The sequence below is a fragment of the Emydura macquarii genome, unplaced genomic scaffold (genome assembly GCF_026122565.2).
Source record: "Emydura macquarii macquarii isolate MOO-44397 ecotype Brisbane River unplaced genomic scaffold, CSIRO-AGI_Emac_v2 contig_2473, whole genome shotgun sequence".
Taxonomy (NCBI): Eukaryota; Metazoa; Chordata; order Testudines; family Chelidae; genus Emydura; species Emydura macquarii.
Window position 1 is genome coordinate 11,077,997 of NW_027132610.1, and position 24,164 is coordinate 11,102,160.

Genomic DNA, 24,164 nt, shown 5'->3' on the forward strand with positions numbered 1-24,164 from the left:
CATATCCGTGCGTACATGTGTTTTGGGGCCTTATTTCACATCCTAACAAAAATGAGTTCCTGGAGTCTTGCATGTCTTCTAACTTTGTGTTCACTGTTTCTTACCAGTTTAAAAAGACGGTGTCAGGGTTTGGTACAGTTCATCATTTATCTAAATTGATTCTTCTATCATTAATATTACAGAACAGTGTGTGACCAGTAATCCAATTATCACAGTGGGCATTCCCCAGCATCCTGTTTTACTGACAAGCTAGCACCTTAACTGTGTTGCAGTCCTACTTTTGAAAGTCTAATGCAACTTTCAGAATAAGGTAGTCAAAGAGAACATGACACTATGACATACACGCAAACTAAGTCTCACCAACATCCCACTGACCACTACAGAAGCAGCATATTAGGTTGCATGAGAGAGAACTTAGTGAATCCGTCATTCAGTGCATGTCATTTGCAGAGCATGCAGACATGCTAGTAGATGCTAACACTTATAGGTGTCATTACTGTTTATTCGTATTACTGAATATGGTACTGTATATGCCTAATGACCACTTTTACTGTGGCCTTTGACATAAATACAAAGTTGAACTTTTTTATTGTTATTTTAGTATGAAAAAAAAAAAGAACTCATGACAAGACTGTGAGTGTTATTTAATGGATGTGCTTGTTGTCATCTCACATACAGGAACTACCTCTAGCAGTAATACTGTTGTAGCTGGCCAAGACAGTTTTCCTGATATAGAGGAGAACAGGATGGTGAAAGAAACTGATGAAAGGTTTGTAATCTGTTTCTCCAAAATGTGTGCATTTTAAAAAAATATTTTAAGAGCCAGATTGACATCAGCTGATGTCAATCAACCCAGCTCCATTGACTTCAGTGGATCCACACTGATTTACATCTACTGATGATCATTCTGACTATAAGCACTGTTTTTATCCAAGAGGAATGTTTTTAAATAATCATTCAGGAAAGTAGTAAAAGCAGTGTGCAAAGTCTCCTGTTTCAGACAGTTGATTGTGCCTAATCTAATACTGTAGGTGCTGCCTGGTTTGTGTGACACCTAAATTCAGCAATTTGTGCTAGAAAGCTCATATTGCAGGAACCACCTAGACAAGAGAAAGAGAGGTGGGGGAATTTACTGAAAAAAGAATGTTAAAATATTGGACTTGATCTCAGACCCTTTTAGCCCACAAAAAGAGGATGAAAATCTCTGTGCAGGTCAGTGTTTCTAACTGCGCAGAAAAATCTGGGTCACTCTTCTTTTTAGGATGAGGTGGCAGATATTGGAAGGACCATTTTCTATGTCCTATATTAATATATATTATATATAGAATATATAAAATATTCTGCCTAGCAATTTTGAGTACTTAATATATTTCCAGCCTGCTTCATCTTTCACTTCTTATTGTACATATAGCCAGATGATTAGAGGGTGAAGTCACAAGTTAAAATGGCACACCATTTCCTGTACCACAGAAAAGTGTGTTTTCTTTCCCTTACTAAAACCCTTTTCTCTTTGGAAGGGAACTCTGTATGAGCTGCAATAATACCAGCAAAGGTCCCCATTAATGTTGAGTTAGTTTGTGATTCTTGATGTCCACTAGTGTCATTTCAGTCAAGGGTCTGATCCATCCTCCACTGGATAAGGCCTCAAATGATCAAGAACAATCAGCTCAGAGATCTTCTCCTGTAATTACCCTGCTAGGTACTATAAATATAAGAGGTTGGCATTTTCTCAGATTAATTTCCTAGTTTCTCCATGGAGTATGCTTAGTTAGGCACTCAGTTGTCATGCTGTTGAACATGGAATAAAAACTGCATAGAACAGAGAGTGTGCCAAAACTGATGGGTCTCAGAACAGGCAGCAGAAAGATCCTATGTGTGAGCAACAAGAAAATAAACCTCTTTGCTTCTGATTACCCTTCTTATTTTTCCTTACAAAAATGTTTATAGATGTATTATTTTAAAATGGCAGAGCGATCAATTGACACAACATTTATCATTATGTGACCCAGTTACAATCTGCCAGCAACTTCACAGTTTCCTATCTCACACAAAACGTACATATGGCCAAACCAATTTTTTGGCATTCAAACCTGCTTGGAGACTGTTTGGAAGAGTGAAAGTAAAGGGGAGGCTACGATGTTGTTGTGCTTATGTGCTTGATTCCCCTGGGGAAGACTGTTAAGAAGAAATGTAGAAGAGTTGGTCACAATTCATTGGTGATATTTACAGTTTCAAAGACAGCAAAAGCCCTAAGTGCTGTAGTACTTCAAAACTTACATGTAAATACAAAGATGTAGAATTTTTCTTAGTATTCTTTGTAGTCTTCTTTTTTTTATATATATAATAGGGTGACAAGAGCAGATGTTGTGGATAAATTTGTCTCAAACAATCATAGTTCTTCAAATATGATTATGATAAAAATTCCTACAATAAGTAATAGAAGGTTTGCCACCTGTTCTCATAAGCACAGGCCTGTTTTGGAATAACATATCATTAAACTAGGTAGAAGATATTCTAGTTTTTGTTTTGAAGATACAATATCACATAAAAGGAAACCCTGAGTAAGTGTAAAATACCCTTTAGTTATCTGGAAAATTTTTGGGCTGGCACAATGTCATCATGCTGCATCACAGCTCTTCAAGTGATGTTGCATTGTGTCTTGTCTTGCAATGTGATAGCTTTCTTTTACACCATAATACTGTATTGTGATATCAATGCATTTGGACATAACCATGTTATATTGTTGCAGTTATGTGCTGGTAATGTCAGAATCTGTTATATGGTGTTCAAAGTGACCTCTTTCTCTTAATTGCAAAGTCTGTCTAGCTATATTCTTTCATCATCTCTCTTGAAACTACGGAGTTCCACTGAAGATAGAATTTGACGTGCATTTCTTCATATGTATTTTTCCCTCAAAATATATCCTTTAGTGCACTTTTTAGTGTTTTTTTTAGAGTCTCAAAATAAAATACTAGTAACCCATATTTGTATGTATACAAAATATTTTAAAAGAATGTTATTTAGGTTGTAAAGTCAAGTACTTGAAAATTAGGAAATGCCATATTTAAGGTAGCCTGTGCAACCTTAGTCAGAGTAAACATGTACACCAGTTGTTTGCTTTGTCTAAATAAAGCATTTAATGAAGATTTTTCTTGTATTTCAAGGTTCAGTAATGTAATCAGAGCACATACTCGACTGGAATCAAGGTACAGTAACAGCTCTGGAGGATCTTATGATGATGATAAAAGTAAGTGCTGACGTTCCATTTGTCCAATTTCTTGGGTACTGGTGGGAGAGGAAATGTTTCTTGTGACTGGAAGAGAACACCCAATAAAGCTCTCTGTATAGTCTAGTCACAGCATAGGAAGCTATCATTCCAGTGGCTTATCTGTGTCACCTTGTTACCTTTAAACTGATCTTATAGGTAATTCCTTTTGCTAGCTCAGGGCTCAATAGAGCCTTTGCACGGGCACAGCTTCACTGCCGAGGGGGAAGTGAGGTACCATGCAAGCAGCAGTGCCTGGCTGGAGGCATTTTCATTTTGAAAGGCATAATGCTTCTCGGGGCTCTATGAGGAACACACCGAGTATCAGGACTTATCACAACAGTGTAACAGAAATAACCAGCATTCTCTCTCAGTACCTGGAAATGGGGAGCAGGTCCAGGGGCCCACCAAAACGTGTCACATCAGCAAATCGTTTTCCATCCCTTCCATTCCCAACTCCCTGCAATCTAATTATGGCTCCACACTTGTGCTGGGGGAAGAGTAGAAAGGACTCTCTATGTCTGTCACCCCTGCATACCTATTCTGAACTGGCCATATATTGGTCCTTGGTATTTATTTAGTAAAGAATATCAAGAAACACCTGATATGTCAGTTATTTACTAAATTATGTTACACGTTTGGGAAGTTTGGTAGTATGAATTCATTTTTGCAATGGATTGTGAAGAGGCTGATGCATTATTTACACCCTAAACTGCATCTTAGAAAAGCCAGTCCTTTATACAGCCCCTTATTCCTGACTGATAAAAAAACCAAGGTCACATGGTACGAGGGCCCTAGTGGTATGTCTTACTGCTAAATAGGTCAGTGATTTGGCTCTGGCCATACAGTACCATCTGGTTCAACATGAATAATACATGTAATCATGTTTTATCTCTTCTATTATCCAAATGAAATCCTTTTGGCAATATTTTTCATAGTCAAAAATAGGAAACATAAAGTTTAATGTAATAAGCTATTTTGATTAATTTTAAATATACAAATAGTTGCTTTTGCATGATTGTGGACATAGAAAATCAGTAAATATTTTTTAAAATTAATTAGTAAAATAAATATTCTGCAACATACTGAACGTGGTGCAATTTTTCTTCGCTTGCATGGCTTGCTAGTGCTGAATTCTTTAGCAAATTGACAGTTCTGCTGCAAATGTTAACTAATGCAGCAGTGTTCATGTGATTTTAATGAACTACATTCCAGTACAGAACAACATTAATACTTTGAAACACTTTCTCTAGGACACAGGTTGTGAGCAAACTGAATTCAGAGGAATAGCAGCTTGCCTGGGATTACATGATTAGTGAGTTGCAGAACCAGGAATAAAATCTAGGAGTCCTGACTCCCAGAGTCTCAGTCACTGACATAACTCTTTCTTTTCATAGTACTGTTATGCTAGATGTTGGTTGTCTTTGATGCACAGGCAATCACTGAAGCTGTTGAGCGTGCTGGCCGCCTAATATTCAGGCTAACTGAAGGAACAGTTAAATGTCTCTTTGTTTAGTGATAGCTGAAACAATGGAAACCACTTCCCAAAGACCAGACTGAATACAAATACAGGGGCTGGGGGTTGATTTGATTGTACAGGTGGTGGGAGAGAGGACAGGCAAGACAAGCACTGGGCGTGGGTATGGGAGGCATTGCGGGTTTTGAACTTGGGTCTGCAAGTCTCCAGGTGGTGCTCAGACCACAGACATCACCCAGCAGCTCACCAGAACCAGTGCCAAAGGGGGATAGCTCACAAAGAGCTCTAGTGCACTAAGGGCTCTGCCCATGAAGTTCCTGATACAGTAGGGGAAAACATCTGGCCCACTGACTGGCTTGGACACACTATTTAAGCCAGAACGAGGCACAGGAAGTTGTCTGAGTAACTAGGTGAATCCCTGACTGTCTGCCTGCCACTTTGGACCTTGAGTCCTGAGCCCTGCCTTCCTGTCTGTTCCTGTCCTCCTTATCCTAGATTCTCCTCCGCTCCTGGTTTCTGCTTTCTGTCTCCAGATCCCTGCTTCTCTGCCCTACCCCGACTTCAATTCTGGCTTGACTCTTGACTTTGACTCTGACTTGACCATTGGCTTGACTCTTGAATCTGACTTGACCCCTCACTCATTCCCTGACTCCGATTTGACTCTTGGCTTGACTCCTGACTCTGTTTCCAATGTCAGCCCCCAGCTACAGTTCCTGGTTCCTGACTCTGACCACTAGACATGACCACTCACACTCCAGTCCTTACAGCATGGCTGTAAGAGAAAGTCAAGAGAACTTTTTGGGGAGAGTAGTGGTTGGAAAGTGGCTGGGATTGGGAGCAAGAAAACAGCCAATTATTAAGTCCAACTTTGTTGAGGAAAACAGGATTTGTATACATTCTTTGTAAATAAGTAGAATTTAATCAAAGATATACCTGATTCTATCATCAGTTTGTCCCCCTAATGGAAATAATTCTCAAGGGGGTGAATATTGGCTAAACCCTCAAACCAAAAAGGGATAACAATAGTAAGTTACACATTTCTGTAACAATTCCTTCTAAAGGAAAAGTTTTGGCAGACTTCAGGAAGGAGGGAAGTACACCACAACTCCAAAAACCCAATATGGAGTACAGTCACACTTCCATCCAAACCTCTATTTGCCATGCTAACAAAACACAGAACCTTATTTCAGATTGTTCATTCTATTTTCCCTCCAGTTTTAGCTCCTGTCAGCCTGAATTTTGCATAAGTAACACAAATTTAATCACACACCGTCAGATACCAAAAACTTCATGTTGCTTTCCATGATTAGAAGGATGAATCATTGATGCAGTTACAGTAAACTGGGGTGATAGTTATAGCATCATATAAAATCTGAAAAACAATTTGCTAATTTTAAGCAGGGGGTGGGGGAGAGGGAACTCATCATAGCAAATTAAAGCCTTAATTGAGAAAGGTGAAAGTCTTCATGGGTTTGTCTCCTCAAGCCATATCTGTGACTGGAGATCCCAGTTTTTATCTGCAAGCTTCAAAACTACATAATTATTGATACCAGGTTTCCTTTTGACACTCTGACTAAGCTGGGGGGAGTGGTAGATACCCTGGAGGGTAGGGATAGGATACAGAGTGACCTAGACAAATTGGAGGATTGAGCCAAAAGAAATCTGATGAGGTTCATCAAGGACAAGTGCAGAGTCCTGCACTTAGGATAGAAGAATCCCATGCACTACTACAGACTGGGGACCGACTGGCTAGACAGCAGTTTTGCAGAAAAGGACCTGGGGTTACAGTGGACAAGAAGTAGGATATGAGTCAATAGTTTGTCCTTATTGTCTAGAAGGCTAACGGCAGTTTGGGCTGCATTAATAAGAGCATTGCCAGCAGATCGAGGGACATGATTGTTCCCCTCTATTGGGCACTGGTGAGCCACATTTGGAGTATTGTGTCCAGATTTGGGCCCCCTACTACAGAAAGGATATGGTTAAATTGAAGAGAGTCTAGCGGAGGGCAACAAAATTATTAGGGGGCTGGAGTACATGACTTATGAGGAGAGGCTGAGGGGAATAGGCTTCTTTAGTCTGCAGAAGAGAAGAATGAGGGGGGATTTGATAGCAGCCTTCAACTGTCTGAAAGGGGGTTCCAGGGAGGATGGAGCTAGGCTGTTCTCAGTGGTAGCACATGACAGAACAAGGAGCAATGGTCTCAAGTTGCAGTGGGGGGAGGTCTAGGTTGGATATTAGGAAAAGCTTTTTCACTAGGAGGGTGGTGAAGCACTGGAATAGGTTACCAAGGGAGGTGGTGGAATCTCTATCCTTAGAGGTTTATAAGCTGCGGCTTGACAAAGCCCTGGCTGGGATGATTTAGTTGGGGTTGGTCCTGCTTTGAGCAGGGGGTTGGACTAGATGACCTCCTGAGATCCTTTCCAACCCTAATCTTCTATGATTCTATGAAATATTAAGATGTAACCTAAAGTCTATGAGGCTTTACACTGAGGTGCCTAGATACTCATTATAGTTAGATTGTGGCATTTAGCCACAGCTGTAAGTAGACAGGCCAGTCCTTCTTTCAGCTCCTAAGCATGCAGGCCAAGTGGCAGAAGTTCCTTTCTCATGATGCAGCCTGCTTCCTTTAGCATGCCCAACCAGCTGTGCAAGCTTGTATAGAGGGGTTCTTTGTCGTGGTCTGCTCTCCTTCCCTTCCTGCCCTCTTGAAGTAGATTGTATGCCTAAGGGCACGTGCAGCGAGCAGTGTCTGGATTCATCTGGTTACAGAAGCTCTGGGTTTTCTGGACCTTTGTGCAGGGATCATAGATGAGGGGGTGGAAGGCTTCTTGTTCCCCTTACATAAATATGTACCCATGGGCCCCACACACACTCTCTTCAGCACCAGCGACAATCTTGACCTTAATATAGACTTAATAGAATAGTTATTGTACTGTATATTACATATATTATTCAACAATAATAAACGATAGCTATATAGTGCTTGTCATGGCAAAGCACTTGGCAAACATTAATTAATTATCATGAGGCTTATAAGGCAAATAAGTGATATGTCTATAACTATAGAGAAATATCTATTGTTTATTACTGTACAACAGCTCTCTCACTAAACCTGAACTAAATAGATACTTTAGACGTTTAATAAATATTTTATCCCTATTGTAAGAGTTGTATCTCACTAAAGATGTTTTTCACATTCCTTATTTCCTCCTCTTAATTCAGCAGATTTAATTTTTGGCTTCTTTGTAGCATCACTCAGCAGGGCACCTGCTGGTAGTTACAAGAATGTGTCACTGCTGTAAGACCCCCTACAACAGATGCCTTGCCATGGCAGTTATGTTGGCTGAAACTTACTCTCATTTTTAGGAGAGATTCTGTTGCTTGGTGCTTTGTGATCTGGACCCTAAGATACTAAACAGTGACAAAAGGAATTCAGCTACAGCCTATAAAATTCAGTGTTGCTTGCTTGGATTCTGTAGTGCATTTTCAGCATGGCGAAAAAGGAATTACACAGGCTGCACTTGTTATTGCAAACCCATGTCCTCTCACCAAACTCTTCTGATCTGTTGAACCACTGAATTTAGTATGCACATTTTTTTAAATGCTAAATAATTAAACTATTTGGTTTTTATGTCATTACAGACTAAAGCATGCTTTAATATTTTACCATGCAGATGATCCTATTTCTCCATATACTAGCTGGCTGTTGAATATTGTGGAGACCAAACAGCCACAACCCTTGCCAATGCCTTACAATGGAGGATGCTGGGCACCGCTTGTTGACTACCTCCCAGAAACTGTCACGCCACGGGGACCCCTTCATAGGTGAGCAGTACTGAAATAAGTTTCTGCTAATTAGATAATTGGTCAGCAATAATTGAATGGCCCCATTACCCAGCACTTAGGAAAAATAATACCATACATTTTTACTGCTTCCCAGCGAGTTAAATCGGAAGGCCTTGCAGTTCTTGTGCCTTGTTAAAACTGTAGCTTGTTTACTTTGCATGAGATCATAGGTACTGATGGGAACTGGATTAAAGCAACCAAACTTGGTTCTCAGAAGCTGAACATTGTCTTTCCCAAACCTGTTATTTGTGGCACTTTTTTGTGGTATGCTAATTATGCTATACATGTGCTAGAACTCTTCTTTTGTATAATCTATATTGACATTAATAATGTTATTTTTAATAATGGTACTTGACTGCTAAGTACAGTAACTTGAGGTATCGTGATTTCTTTTTGACATTAATAACATTAAAAAGAAAGCTTAGTTTTAGAAAATGCTGAGGGCTTTGTGACTCATCCAGTATAGCTTTGTGTTTATTCAATTTTTTTGCTGCACGTCCCATGCACTATGATAACTTATGGTCAATAGCACTTCTGAGAATGTCCTTATAATTAGTATTAGAGTTTTTAGTACAGCTACTTTTTTAAAGAATGGTTTTGATGTAGAAAATCAGGACCTATTAGGCGTTAGCAATGTCTAGTAAAGCCAGCCAATGTGCAGGCTGCCTGACACTGCCAGTGGGCCTCAGTTCCTGCGTATCAAACTGCTACCTTATAGTCCATGGCCTCTCTTGAGTGCTGAATGGTGATCATGATGAACTGTACCAGATGATCAAACTAGTTTTACTTGGGATCCAAGTCAGGGTTTGAATTTCAGCTCCAGAGCTGAAAGGCTAGTGCATTAACCCATGTCTTATCACTTCTCATGTGATTGCATACCATATTATGGTTGTCCATCTCCCAGAAGTAAGTTATTCAATTGATTTTGTGATTTTATTTATTAGGTGCAATATTGCTGTTATTTTCATGACTGAGATGGTAGTGGATCACAGTGTGAGAGAAGATTGGGCTCTTCACCTCCCTTTATTACTTCATGCTCTTTTCTTAGGTAAGACCCATACAACAAAAATTAAAACGTGGATATATTCCAATACCATTGGTCAAACTAAAGCTGTGGAGTTAGCATTATTTTAAATATATTTTGTCTTTGCCTTCCTCTCTATAGCTATATTTACAGCCATCTTTAGTATTTTGTTACATTGGTTCTCAAAACTAATATTGATTAGTTGGAAGGTTGTCACTGCAGCATTCTTTATCACACTTCACAATACTCTGAATTTTTGTGGCCTTTTTTTCCCACTTTACTTTATTAGTTCATCATTGCAGGGTTCACATAAGCAGAAATGTTTAGCATACTAGAGTAATTAGGAAGTGTATAAAAATTATCCAATTATGTGGTTGATACATATTTTCTGTAGGACATTAGAATAGCTAGACATGTGGAATGAATTAATAATAAATGGTGGTCTCAGTCCAGTTCTCAGTGGATCGAAGTCCACATTACAAAACCCGCCACCATAGCTGCAACTTATTTGCACCCTTTATTGGTAGTTTCAGCACAGATAGCAAGGATTAAATGGACATAGAGGCTGAGCTAAAAGCTTATAGCACATTAGTAGAACAATGCGGGAAGTGTGTACTGCCAGTACCCATGATCTACCTATGTCTATGGATCATAATGGTCAAGAGACCATTGCTGTCACACTAGTCCCTTTCACAAGCACTAAAGACATGCAGAAAAAAATCCAGAAAGAGAAATCAGTGTTTAATTAGAGGTCTCTCCAGATTTAAAAGGATACAAATCCTCTATAATAAAATGGATGTCATGGTAAAATTACTGTTCATGCCACTTTCCTTTCCTCTCTCTGTGATGCTGAGACTACCATGAATGTCTATGCAAGATATAATGCCATCCGTTCCAGAGCAATTTACAAAGACAGTCTTAAAATGTTATAGACAGCATCAAAATTTAGGCATAAAAACAAAAAAGGATTCAGCTTTTCAAACTCAGTTGGGAGCTGACTCCCCAGATACAATGAAAAGTCGCTGAAAGGAGAGAGACTGTATAATATCAGTCTTATGTGGACAAAACAAATAGCTAGCAACTGGTGAACTGATTGAACTGCTGAATTATAGTTATAGTAGTTCTGAAAAATAGATGGACCTTTGTAGTTAGAAATTTAGTAGTAAGTAATAAAACCTCAGTTTGAGTCAATGAATCAGTGAAGGGAGTTAACAGTAGGAATAAAAACAAAGTGCAGCAAGATGAAGGACTCTAGCCATTTCATTTTGGTTGAGAGACGATCAATGTACACCAACCATCATGTAGCAATGCAAGTAAATATTTGCTGAAATAGATTTATGATATTACAAATGCATTTGTCAACATTTTCTTATCCTTTTTGTCAGGTCTTAACATTACAGTATTTCAGAATGACTCACATTTAAATTAACATTAAAGCTTCCATTTTATTATGGTTTAGTTTCATAAAATTGCCAGCCATGCCATGCTGAATGTTTTCATGATCTCTGTAGTAGATTCCTCCTTGTTGAGAATATAATGAAGTAGTACTAAATGTGTTAGCCGGAGGTATGAGTATGACTTGCATATGAAGAAGTCATATCATGCTAGAATGTGAGAATGCATATGGGAAGGAGCATATGAGAGATATGACTTAGAAACTGAAGATATTTTGGCTGTTAAACTGAGCATGTGCCTTTCCACATATTGGGCGGAATAGGAATATATTTAAGTGAAGGGAATCTACAGGAGATATATAGGTAAGGGACAGAATGATCTCTAATATTGATAATGAAGGGGTTAAAAAGGTTTTCTGTTAATTGAGTCCTTGTGTAAGATGTTGGATTGAGAGCACCAGTGACTGAAATCCTCTGTATTTAACCGCATAGCTGCACTGAAAAATGGCCCAGTGTTGACCTAGAGGTTCCACCTATGGGGTGAGAGAATGGCTCCGTTTCCATGCTCATTCAGTCCAAGGACTCTCTCCTTAGCTCTGAAGGTTAACAATTGGTGCAAATTGCTGTGGTGGATTTTGCAGGCCAGTCAAAGAGCAGACTGGCAAGTGTACACCAGAGGCACATAATGCGAAGGAGCATTGTAGGGAGACTGAAAAGGCAGCCTTCCGGGGAAGAAATTCAGACAAGGGAGGAGCTGAAGAGACAGCCAGCTCTATTATTCTGTGCTGTAACTGTTTGATCTTTCATGCCACCATCTCAGAAGGTGTTGAACCAGAACTAAGATGATAAATGAAAAAAATGCTTTGTCACAGTGAAGCAGTATAAAAACTTGAATCATTTATGTTTTAGCTCATGATTCTTTCATCTCTAGACCCTTAGATCAAATCCAGCTCAGGGTACTAGTGACCAAAAGCTATTACCATCTGGTGGCTGATCAGAGTCCTATGTAAAGTGATGTTGTGGTCTCACTCCATTTCCCAGTGAGTGGGTGTCCATGTCTGTAACAGAGGACACTCAACTTTCATGAGTGCCTCTTGTCAGCTGGGTGTGATACTGCAGTCTGTCCTGCTCCTGGTGCCCCTTGCAGGTTGTTGACCTTGATTAGTAGGTCTTCGTTGGCTCAGCCCTCCAGCTAAGTCACACAGTCAATATGGATAAACCCCTTTCGGGGTAGCAAAGAGTTTGACATTGTCAACTCTCAGCAGGGTCTTCAGCCCCATCTCTGGGCCCCTTTAAGTCCTACCCTTCACATGGGCTTCCCATCAGAGCCTTGTCCATCTCGGGACTTAGGCCACTTTGCTAGTAGGCCAGTGGGGGTAGCCAGGCCCGTCTACTACTCCAGGTCCCAGTTCAGGGACCCTATACATAGCAGCCACATACTGCTTCCTTTACTTGGTTGCTGCTACATTCCCTCAGTTTCTTCCCACCTGGTCTCTTCACCTCTGTCCATTACCTTAGGGCTAGAGCTGTCAGGTCATCTCACTCCCACATTTAGCAATTGCAGCCAATCAAGCTCCCTTCGGCCAGAGCAGAGCATCCTTCCTCACCCCTCTGGCCCCAGCCAAGAACCAACCTGCTCAGCCGCTGCAGCTCCTGCTATCTGAGCCTGGTGGGCTCTTATTGCCTGCTTCTGTGCAGCCTCTGTAGGCCTAGAGGACCCACCTTCACTGCTCCTTTCCTGGGGTTGGGTGTACTAGGACCACAGGGGTTCCAGCAGGGGTCCTCACAGGGCCAGGTACACCCTTTCACAATGTCTCAAAACACTACAGTTAGCACTAATTGTCAACATGGCAGTCGTACTAGGGAGTCTAAGTATTGAATGTACACGGATGCAGGACTACCCTCTCATCTGTGGAGGTGGTCCCCCCATCTCAGGGTCGAGGCACTGAGTTGGAACAGTGTGAGGGGTCTTGCACTGCTGCAGCTCATATTGTACTCTCTCAAGTACTAAATTCACACAAATATTTTTTAAAAAACTGTGGGAACTGTGTCCTGAAGTATTATATCTTCTGTTTGTTCTTTACTGTTGCCATGAACTGCCTTGGAATCTTTGTTATTTCTGGAATTTAAACTTGTTTATAATCACTTCATACTCAGTGATTGCTGTAACTCTTTCCTTCAGGTCTTGACCATTACCGCCCTGAGGTCTTTGAACACAGTAAAAAGCTACTGCTTCATCTTTTGATTGCATTGTCTTGCAACAGCAATTTTCAGGCCATTGCCTCAGTGCTTCTTCAGACCAGAGAGATGAATGAAGCCAAGACTCTGACAGTCCAACCAGCCTATTTACCTGAATTCCTGTATACAGGTAATAAAGTACTATTGGAAGAGACACTACACTATATTTAAAGAGTTTAAAATATTGGAATGTAAGGGTTTCTTTCCTGAGATAGTGTAATATCTGTAGGCTGAATTATCAAAGTGGGAAATCTGTACAGCTGCCATTGATTTTAACTCCCTGTGAGCTACTTTTGAAATGCACCACAAATTACTAAATGATGACTTATTACGAGAGTAGGAAAAGCCCCTTGCTATAAAGAAAAATGTATAATACAGTTTTAAAAATGAATGTTGCAGTGTTACATACCTGTAATTTTCTAAGGGCTTGTGTACGTGGTGTGGGGATACGCCCTATGGGCATGTGATTTCTAAAGCATATTAACATGCTGTGCATTAATTGTCTGTGTAGACCCTGCTGGGGTGCACTAAAGGTTCCCTAATGTGCTTTAACATAGAGCTGTTTGAAACAGTGTGCATAGTGCGTTAAAGTGCACTAGAAAGCCTTTTGTGCACACCAGCTGGATCTACATGGACCAATTAATGTGCAACACGTTAATGCACTTTAGAAATCATATCCCCATAATGCTCATTACCCCGCTGTGTAGACAAGCCATAACACATTGAGGCACAGAACTCTGTTAGAAATGGGGGAAATCAGACTTTAACCTAAATAAATAATATGTGGTTGCAGCACAAGAAAAGCAATGGAATTAACACTGTTAGGAATGATATATCCACTTCAAAGTTCCCAATTATGTTTTTCCTTCAATTCAGTATTGTTCCAATATGAAGTACTCCCTCCAATACTACTTCTTTCTGACCATGAACACACTTCCTGCCTTTGCTGAAATCCATTTCTGGTTTCAGCAGGTTTGCCAATCTGCTAGGTTGGCTGTTCTGATAACCTTTTGCAAAATCCATGATTTTTATGAGGTTGGGTGGTGGCAAAGTTTGATGAAAATAGCTGGCCAGATTTTAGACTCTTGTGGAGTGTCACCAAATATAAGGAGCCAGTTGGGAGTTGAGGAAGTCATAGAGCCTGTTTAGAATTGTGGAGATAAGATTGGGGCTCCAGAAGAAGGTTGGATATGGTCAAATCAAAAAGAAAAAAATATGTTTGGGAGACCAGGAGGGGAGAAGGAAAGAGGAATGATCTTGGCAATTACCATTTCAGAAGTGTCACTTCTGGCTCTCGTAAAATAGTAGAATGCATATCAAGAGAGAGAATCTTGAAACGCTTAGATGGTAACAGAACCAAGAGCAATAAAACAGCATGAGTTTATACACAATAAGCTTACCAGATGATTGATTGTTTTTGTGCTAGGAATAGAGAACTAATGGATGATGAGAAGGCAGTAGATGTAGTATATTGAGGGGTAAATTATGCCTAAGGGGCACAGCCCTGATTAGGGTTTGCAGAAGTGCATCAATCCAGGAGTAGTTTGTAGTGTGTCTCGGAGAGCCCCTGAGCTGTCCTTGAGTTTCTCACTGTGCAGGTTTATACTGTCCTTTAGGAGGACAGCCTGATTCCTTCACAGTGTGTTTGGAGAGCAGCAGTCCTCTGGCCAGTTGAAGATGGAAATGACTTGCACTTGCCAGAAGTATTGAGGAGTCCAAAAGGATCTCAAGGCTGGAAACCAAGTTAACATTCTTAGGGCAGACGTGCTCAATGTTGTGGAGAAGGTATGTTCTTCAAAGTGCTTCCCACTTCCTACCTCAGTCCTGCCTAGGGCGACCAGATGTCCCGATATTCAGGGCTTTTTCTTCTATAGGTGCCTATTATCCCTTACCCCCATCCCGATTTTTCACACTTGCTATCTGGTCATCCTAGTCCTGCCTGAGTTCAGCTTTAGCCATATGCATGTCATCCGAGTGCTGATTTCAATTAGTCATTAGGAAACTTGGGAGATAGTGCTGTGTACATTTGATATAAACGAGGTAAGAGGGTGTTATCTGCATAATGCAGGTACCTTCGCCTCTGTTGTCTCAAAAGGTCTTCCAATGGCTTGATATAAACATTGAATAATATGGAGGAGGGAACTGTTGCGGACTTGGACTCTGCAAGGGGAGCTTGGGAAGTGGAGGAGCAGTTATATGTATTGCTCCTGTTAATCTTTGACAATAGATTAGAAGTGAGTTTGCAATGAAATGTGGCAGAAGAAAGGCTAGTGCTGTTTTGGGCTGTGTACACAAAGACGCCAAGTCATGGACAGGAAGATAGAAGTCCGTCTTTTATATGGGTCTAGTAGGATCTTAACTGGAATATCAAATTTAATTCTGGGCACCTTCTTACCAGATAGTAGCAGATCTGTGTGCTAATTCCAAGAGGATCAGCCAGGAAGATGGAGGGATTGACTTATGAGAAAAAATATTAAAAAGTGATAAATATTTATAACTTGGCCAAACAACAATAAAGCTGGGAGATAAGCCTACACGTATTTGAAAGGTAAACAATGAGAATGGAGAAATATTATTTTAGGTGGTGAAAGAGATGAAATTAAGAAAGGCAATGCTAGAGCTGAATATCAGAAAAGTTCCTGACTGTGAGATGCATTAGGCTGTGTAGTAGTCTCCCGTAGAATATGGTAGAAACCTCCTTGTTTGGTACATTGAAAATTAGACTGGGCAGGGGACTAGAAAATAGATTTTGGGGAGCAGTCTTTTTTTTGGTATAGACTGGACTGATTCTTTGTAGCTTCCAGACTTCTAGGAAGCAAGGATGGGTGAGGAAAAGAGAGACAATGTTATGAAAGATTTTAGATGAGCTTCAGATACTTTTTCACCATAATTTGGATACTTATCTGAACCTTTTGAGTTTACCTGACACTAATCACTATAGGATGGCTTCCCTAAAATAAAAATAGATACGATGGGGAAAGGAGGCAGAAAATAATGTACAATGTGTGGCATAACAATCCAAAGGCCATGCTGCCCTCTGCCCTTTTGTGGACACACAGTTCATGGATTCTTATTCAGTGCCCTGAAGGGAATCAGTTACACAGTTTAAGAAAGTCACAGACATGATTGTTTGAAAAAAAAAGAGCAATAACATATTAAAATCCTCGCTCAAAATATTTTTCTTATTAAAATTAAGGTTGTTTTTAACCCTACTTATGAAACCTGAATAGTACATAACTTCACGAACAGTAGAAGCTTAAAGAAAATTACTTTGGAACGTTAATCTTTAGACCTTTAAACAGTTGCTTTGGTGCATAGCCAGAACAAATGGAGGTTGATGGCTTTCATTTTTGTATCATAGACCTTTAGGAGAATGCTGACAGTAATGGTAAACAACGTTATTTGCATAATTCACGACTATTTATTCCACTTAAATGTTTCAGATATTTCATTGCAAAACTTTATCATAATTTATGACAAAAATATTAAGTCAAATGATTTATATGCTCATTATTTACCTTTGACAGCAGTGAAAAACGTATTTCCCTCCCAAAACGGTGTGAAAACCCTTCTCTGTGTTGTATGTTCACAAACTGTTAAACTTATACAATAAACTAATTAAATTTAAATGACATTTTCATTTTTCCCTAAGATTCCCATAGGTTTTCCCACCTTTGATACCTCCAGGGGGTTGGACTAGATGACCTCCCGAGGTCCCTTCCAACTCTAATATTCTATAATTCTATGATATCAAGGCCTCTTTTGTGGCCCTGGTGAACTGATCAGAACTCCCTTTTGAGTTAAAGTGCTTTTTTGTCAGCTAATATTGAGGAATTGCTGTTTGGATGAGGAAAGCAATTCAGATAAAGTCAGGATGCTATCTGGTGCAGTAGCTAGAACATAGAATCTGAAATGAAGACACCTGGCTTTTAATTCAATCTCTGAAACTGACTCTCTGAGAGACAAGGTGAATGAGGTAATATCTTTCATTGGACCAACTTCTGTTGGTGAATGAGACAAGCTTTAGAACTCACACAGAGCTCTTCTTCAGGTCTGTAAAAGTACTCAGAGTGTCACAGCTAAACACAAGGTGGAACAAATTGTTTAACACAAGGAGTTAACATGTTGTAAGAGACCATTCAAGGTGAAGTAGGCAGTTAACACCCCTGCTGTCATAGGACAAAGGAGGGTTAGTGGGTAATAGATTGTTGTAATGAGGCATAAATCCAATGTCTTCGTTTAGTCCATGATTTTTAATGTCTAACAAAGTTGTGAATTTAAGCCCTATGCTCATCTTTTGAAGGTGTTATGCAAGGTTTCCTTCGAGGACAAGGAATGAGAGGTCAGATACCGAGTAATTGTTTTTTGAAAAGTGTTTGTCCATAGGTGAAATGGTGATTTTTGTCTTTTTCCATTTTTCTGTGTGAGTTCATTTGAGAGTATAGTAATTGTTTCATTTCACCCACATGTTTGTTACTGGGGCATTTAGTGCCATGGATGAGGTACACCACATGTTGTGCTAAGAATGTGTAGGTCCCATGGATCTTGAAAGGTATGTTGTATGGGTATTGATCATCAAAACAGTGGAGATATTTCTGCAGGTTTTGCATCTGTTGTTATGGCAGGATCTGGTGCCCCTTAGAGTTAGTGGGTCCTGGTCTGTGGGGAGCTTGCTTCTGATGATGAGTTTGGCGAGGGTACGAGGGAGTTGTTTGAAGACCAGAAGTTACTTGGGTCTTGATCTAGCAAAGCACATGCTTAACTTGAATGCTGATAATCCTCAGTTAGACCACTCATGTGCTTAATATTAAGCAAGTTAGTTTCTCCATCTGTAAAATGAGGGTGAATCAGGATAATATGACCTACTTCACTCTGTGTTATGAACCTAAGACCCATCTTACATTTCTTGCCGATTCTCATCTTACTCAACGTCAGACCAGCCTGGATTAATGAACTAGACTTTTGCCTAGGCTTAGCCTGATTGCATACATATTCTAACTTTATTTAACTGTAATGCAGTTTACAAAAATATATACTTCTGAATGTAACCTATGAAACATTTGTTTTATAGATACTATACCTATAGTGCATAAAAATTTTACCTTGACTTTTGTATTAGTCATTTTTATATTGTATTTTGAAGATTTGAAAGTGCAAGATCATCAGTTTTTCACAGTTGCTGTAGGTTTTTGCATTTTGCTTATTTTTTCTGCTTCCAAGTGAAAGTTTTCAGCAACTTACTGTTTAAAAGAGGTGTTTGTCCTATACTTTCATCTGAAATGCTGACCTAAGTGGTGCATTCCATCTTTATCTTCTCCTCTACTGCTGCCAGGTGGCTTTGACTTTCTACGGGAGTACCAGTCATCACCAGTGCCAGACTCTGGTTTAAGCTCCAGCTCTACCTCCTCCAGTATCAGTCTAGGAGGCAGCAGTGGAAATCTCCCGCAGATTACCCAAGAGATTGAGGACATGGACACAGCTGCTGAAACAGATGAAAAGGCAAACAAATTAATTGAATTTCTGACTACCAGGTAATCAAGATAAGGAGAGGTTACTGTTGGTTACACTTGAAAAGCTTCATGTCTTCTGTAAAATTATCTATAATAACTTGAAAAAGACACAGATGGAAATGTTTGAGGTGAACCTATAGTAATAATAAACTCCTAGTTTTCTTCTGTTACTTGTAAATGTGAAGTTGTATTTAACAGCATCACAGTGTCAGGAACACTACAAAAAATGCTGCCTGACCAGAATAAATTGTTAAATATCCTATAATATTATGCCCAAGATAGAACTTATGAAAAAAGACAATTTGGTTTTGCAAGGGGCCACAATGAGCCTAACTTTAATTACTGAATAGGGCTGGCACATCCTACACTTGTTCTGTTGAAAAATTTTAGGGCTTGATTCTCATTTACATTAAGACCCCTTTATACTGCCCCAGCAGAGGAAAGGGGCCTTAAAGTGGTGTAAATATTATAAGTGTCTGGAAGCCATGGACTGGTTTACACTAGAGAGTTATGTCAAAAAAAGTCAGTTTTTGTCAACAAAACAGTAGCGATGTACAGACTAAAATGCTCCTCCCCCCGATGTAAGTCCCCTGCTATGCCAACATAATAAAAACACTTCAACGAGAGGTGTAGGGCTTATGTCAGCTTAGTTAGGGGGAGACAGTGTCAATATAGACACTGCATGTCTGCATCCCTTTCATAGGCTGTAGGGCTGAGATTCTTGTCAATTTCACCGTTCTACTGGAGTGGTGAAATTGACAAGAAAGCCCTCCTGAGAGATGAGCAGTTGGTCTCCACTCCAGAAGGGAGCAAGAAGCCCAGGCACCTGGTGTCCACGGTCTTGTCAATTTCATGGCTCAGTTTTGGCTGCCCTGTTCCGGTGGAGAGCAGGGAATGGAGAAACTCCAGGCGTCTTCCCCCAGCTCCTGGCAAGGAACCGGGAAGAGAAAAGCCCTGGGCACCTTCCCCTGGCTGTTGGTGGGGAACAGGGAAGGGAAAAGCCCTGGGCAACCTCTTGCCTGCTCCCCGGGGGAGCAGGGCAATCTTGCCAATTTCACAGCTGAGCTGAGCTGTGAAATTGATAAGGCAGCCCAGTTCTGGGCAGGGAATAGGTGGGGGAGGGGAGTCGAGAAGCTGGGGCAGCTGGACCCATTCCTCAGGGGCGGGAAGGGGGGAAGCCCTGGGCGGCTTCCCCTGCTCCTGGTGGGGAACAAGGAGGGGAGAAGCCCGGAGCTGGCTCACAGCAGGGAATGGAAGGTGGGGGGCAGGGCAGCCTACAGGGATCCTGTGCGGCTCCCAGCAGGGACCTGAAAAACAGGGTTCTCATCTCCCCACACTGCCCCTCTTAGGCTAGTGGACATGCTCCTGGTGAGGACACACTCCACTGACCAGAGGAGAGTAGTGTGGAGGGTAGTAATTACTGCGGTGGCTGTAAGTCAACCTAAGTTAGGTCAACTTATTTTTCTAGTGTAGACAAGTCCTAAGCCTGGCTAGCTACAGAGCAGCTACAGAGTGACTCTTGCATTTTATCTTTCCATCCAGAAGAGTAGTTCTTAACTGACAGCAAAAAAAGGGGTGGCACTAAGTGCAGAAAGGATTTAAGTGACATGTGATCATTGTAAACTGGCATAACCCAGTGTAATATGTGATTTTGTTAGGTCTTAAAACTCATTTTATTTAACTTCGTTAATGTTTTTAATTGATAATATAACTGTCTACTTGGTGAACTTTTATTTGGAATGATGTTTCTTTCTCACTTCTTACCTGATATTTTTTTTAAAGGAAATAGTTTTGGAAAGTCTTTCTAATCATAATTAACCGGTATTTCATCAAGGAAAATATCCCATTCATTACAGAGTGTGGTAGGGTGGCCTTCGTGCTCCTGTGGGCTGAGCGCTTCTTTTGGTGCAGCAGGCATGAAATGGCCGCCCGGGGTTCCCAGCAGTCCTAAAATGGTGGCCGTCCCACCTCTGGCCCGTCTCCCTTCGGGCCTTCACCGGCCGGGCAGTGCCCTCGGGATTCTGCGGTGGGGTGGGGGGTGTCCGAGCCCGCCCTCTCCTTCGGACACCAGCCCAGAGACCCTGGCTGATAGCAGTGGCTGGCTGCTGTTATAACGCACTCTGAGAATCCCCCCTCTGGGCTGCCTCCCCACCCTGGTTTCCACACTCTTCACACTCTCCCAAAACTCCAAACCTCTAAACTCTCCCAGAAACTCCAAACCTCCAAACTCTCCAGATTCCAGGAGACCCCTGCCTGGCTGGCCGGGAGCTTTTATCTGCTCCCAGGCAGCCCTTAATTGGTCTCAGCTGACCTTGGCCTCAGTTGGCCCTGATCAGCTTGAAGCAAACCTTGGGCAGCTGCTAGGGGAATAGGGCTTTGATCAGTCTTGGGCTAACATAGCGCCCTTCTATTACCCTCCGGTAGCCCCTGTCACAAGAGTAATAATCAAAGGCATTTTGGTGCATTAGTCCTCTGGTGACTTACACTTGGTATTTTTTATGTATTTACACTTAGCATTTTGAATAAATAACAAACCTAGCACAGACAGGTGTCTTTTCAAGGCTATGTCTACACTACAGATCTTACAGTGGCACAGCTGTAGTGTTACAGCTGCACTACTCTAAGGTCTCCTGTGTAGCCACTGTATGCCAATGGGAAAGAGTTCTTCTGCTGGCATAATTAAACCACTTCCAATGAGCAGCAGTAGCTATGATCTCCTGCCTACAGCACTGTCCACACCAGTGCTTTTGTGGGTGAAACTTGTCAGTCGGGGGGGTGTTTTTTAACACCCCTGACCAACAAAAGTTATACTGACAAAGTAGTGTAAAACTACTGTAGTGTAAAGGCTAGTGTAAACAAAGCCTAAGAAGTTTACACTCCAGGGATTGCAGCCAGACCGTACAGACAATGTTGGCAAAATCTTTTGAAACCCTTAGTGTCCATACTCTGCAGATCCTATATCACTGAAACAATAGAGGAAGCATTGCAGAGCTGGGTCAGAGGCTGTTTCTGAATTTTTTGGGGGGAGCCCTCCAATTCCCTACATACTCCTCATGAGAATTAATCATGGCCCTGGCACAAATTTGAAGAATAGCTTGGGTGGGGTTTGTTCACACACTCCTGAGCTAACCAGAATACACCCCAAGTTAACACTGTTCTTGCAGCATTAACACATGCCCCTGTTTGCACAGAAGGTGTTTGGCCCAGCGTTCGGCTCTATATATGCCTTAGGCACACTGGAGAATTTTACTTTTACAGAACACTCACTGTGGCTAGGGCCTTGTCTATACATAAAAGCTGTACCATTGTAGTTATACCAGTGTATTTAAAACAGTACAACTTCCCTAGGGTGGATGCAGTTATACTGTTGTAAATGTGCTTATACTGGTGTTAGAGAGACAAGGTGAGTGAGGTAATATCTTTAAAGACCTGAAGAAGAACTCTGTGTAAGCTTGAAAGCTTGTCTCTCTCTAACAGAAGTTGGTCCAATAAAAGATATTACCTCCCCCACTTTGTCTGTCTGATGTCGGGGGACCAACACAGCTACAACAACACTGCATACTTATACTAGTATAACTTACTCATGTATGCCACACTAGGGGTTGTACCACTTGATTTTGGTAATAAATCACATCCCTAATCAAAATAGCTATACTAGTATAAAAACTGTGTGTAGACCAGGCTTATTGGTAAAATCCTGAAGACTTGATTTATGAAAAACTCCTACTGACTTTAATGGAAATTTTGCCTGCATCAAGACAAAAGCCTGAAATCCTAGGTTTACCTTAAAAAGTCTTACAAATGCCCATTACACAACTTATTTGCAAGCACTACCCTACGGTTTTAGTTTTATTTGTGTTATGATACAGAACATTGTCCAACCTGATACAGTAGATGCATTAAGTTATGTTGTGTGATTACTGACTTCAAGTTGTTATATAAATTTAACTTTACTAATCAAACGTCTAATTAAATCAAGTTATGTACTCAATAGTAAATGTGTTTTTAAACTGAAAAATACTCATTATTTTGTTACTCATTTATTTGTATTATGATAGTGCATAGGAACCCCACTCATAGACCAGGACCCCAGTGTACTAGATGCTGTACAAAGACTGAACAAAAAGATGATCCCTGACCCTAGGAATTTATAAGCTAAATATAAAACAAGATAGCAAGTCTTTGTGCCTACATCTGTCAGTTTCATAACTCATTTGTTTTATGCTGAGTTGCTGAATAGGACTTCAGCAAGAGTTGTAGCAATCAATCTCAACACTGCTAAGCCTTCTCTACATTAAGGAATTTACAAAAAAAAAAAAGTCAGTATTTTTAGCACCATGGGGAGCCTTAATGTAGACCAGGATTTTGTGGCTGATCCTTTCTTTTATTTTTAACCTCCTTTCAGCAGTAGTAAAAACACCTGAGCATTGTCACACTGTAGTTCCCATAATGGTAAATAGCACCAGTGGGAATTCTTTTATAAAATTCCCTAGTGTAAAAGATAGCCTTAGATTTAGAAAATGGTGTGGAAAGCAAAGCAGTGCTCTAAAACTTCCAGTAAAGAAACCCTAAAATAACCCCCAATGGCTTCTGCAAATAACTGATGAAAAGCAGAAAACCTGAAATGATCAGTCATGTATAATGTCATGCTAGTATTATATTTTGAACTTGAAATCTTTGTAAAGTTGAAGTATATGTAGTCGTAGTTGTATTGTTCATAGATTTGTATTCAGTCACGTTTTCCAGCAAATAGTTCTGCATGTCTGTTTTTGAATGCATAGTATGGTAATTTTAAAAATTACTTACATTTATTTCAATCACTTAAATGCTTATGCATTTTGTTACATTTTTCTTCTCTTTAAGGGCATTTGGTCCCCTCTGGTGCCATGAAGATATCACACCCAAGAACCAGAACACAAAGAGTGCTGATCAACTTACTAATTTCCTGCGACATGTTGTGTCTGTATTTAAAGATTCCAAGTCAGGTACTGAAACTTTTTTTCCAGGATGGCTGGAGATTGTACCTTAGTTAAAACCCCCGCTTAGTGGACAAGTCCCTAGTATTTGCTTATATAGAACTTGCCTCTTAATGCCAGTTTCTTTTCTCCTGAATGGCTGCTACAGGCGCTTGATTGTGCAACAGTGCCCTCTGTTTTGTGAAAGTAATAATTTCGTAATGATTCTTTTTTCTTTGTTCAAGACATCTTCTTTCTGCAATATTTTTATGTACAAGGGTTAAACGTTTTAAAGCAATTTTTGTTTTAGAGATTTGTTTCAAGTTATTCTTTTCACATAATCTGATTTAACTATGTGACTTTAATTGGATTCAAATATGTTTGAATGGTGCAAATAAACATCTTCAAATTAATTTTAATTAACTTTGTTTCCTTCTGTCAGAAGTTAAAGATTT

General features: G+C 40.4%; 1 protein-coding gene across 8 annotated transcripts in view; it reads left to right on the plus strand.

Annotated features, from left to right (window-relative positions):
* The window catches only part of FRY (FRY microtubule binding protein), a 364,004-nt gene that overhangs the window by 263,240 nt on the left and 76,600 nt on the right, over nucleotides 1-24,164 (plus strand). For all 8 annotated transcript variants that reach the window (XM_067562954.1, XM_067562948.1, XM_067562949.1 and 5 more), the window contains 7 exons: nucleotides 679-769; nucleotides 3,165-3,247; nucleotides 8,417-8,567; nucleotides 9,533-9,636; nucleotides 13,189-13,374; nucleotides 18,577-18,775; nucleotides 23,618-23,739. In XM_067562954.1, coding sequence (XP_067419055.1) covers nucleotides 679-769; nucleotides 3,165-3,247; nucleotides 8,417-8,567; nucleotides 9,533-9,636; nucleotides 13,189-13,374; nucleotides 18,577-18,775; nucleotides 23,618-23,739 — 936 coding nt within the window. The remainder of the gene's footprint in view (nucleotides 1-678; nucleotides 770-3,164; nucleotides 3,248-8,416; nucleotides 8,568-9,532; nucleotides 9,637-13,188; nucleotides 13,375-18,576; nucleotides 18,776-23,617; nucleotides 23,740-24,164) is intronic.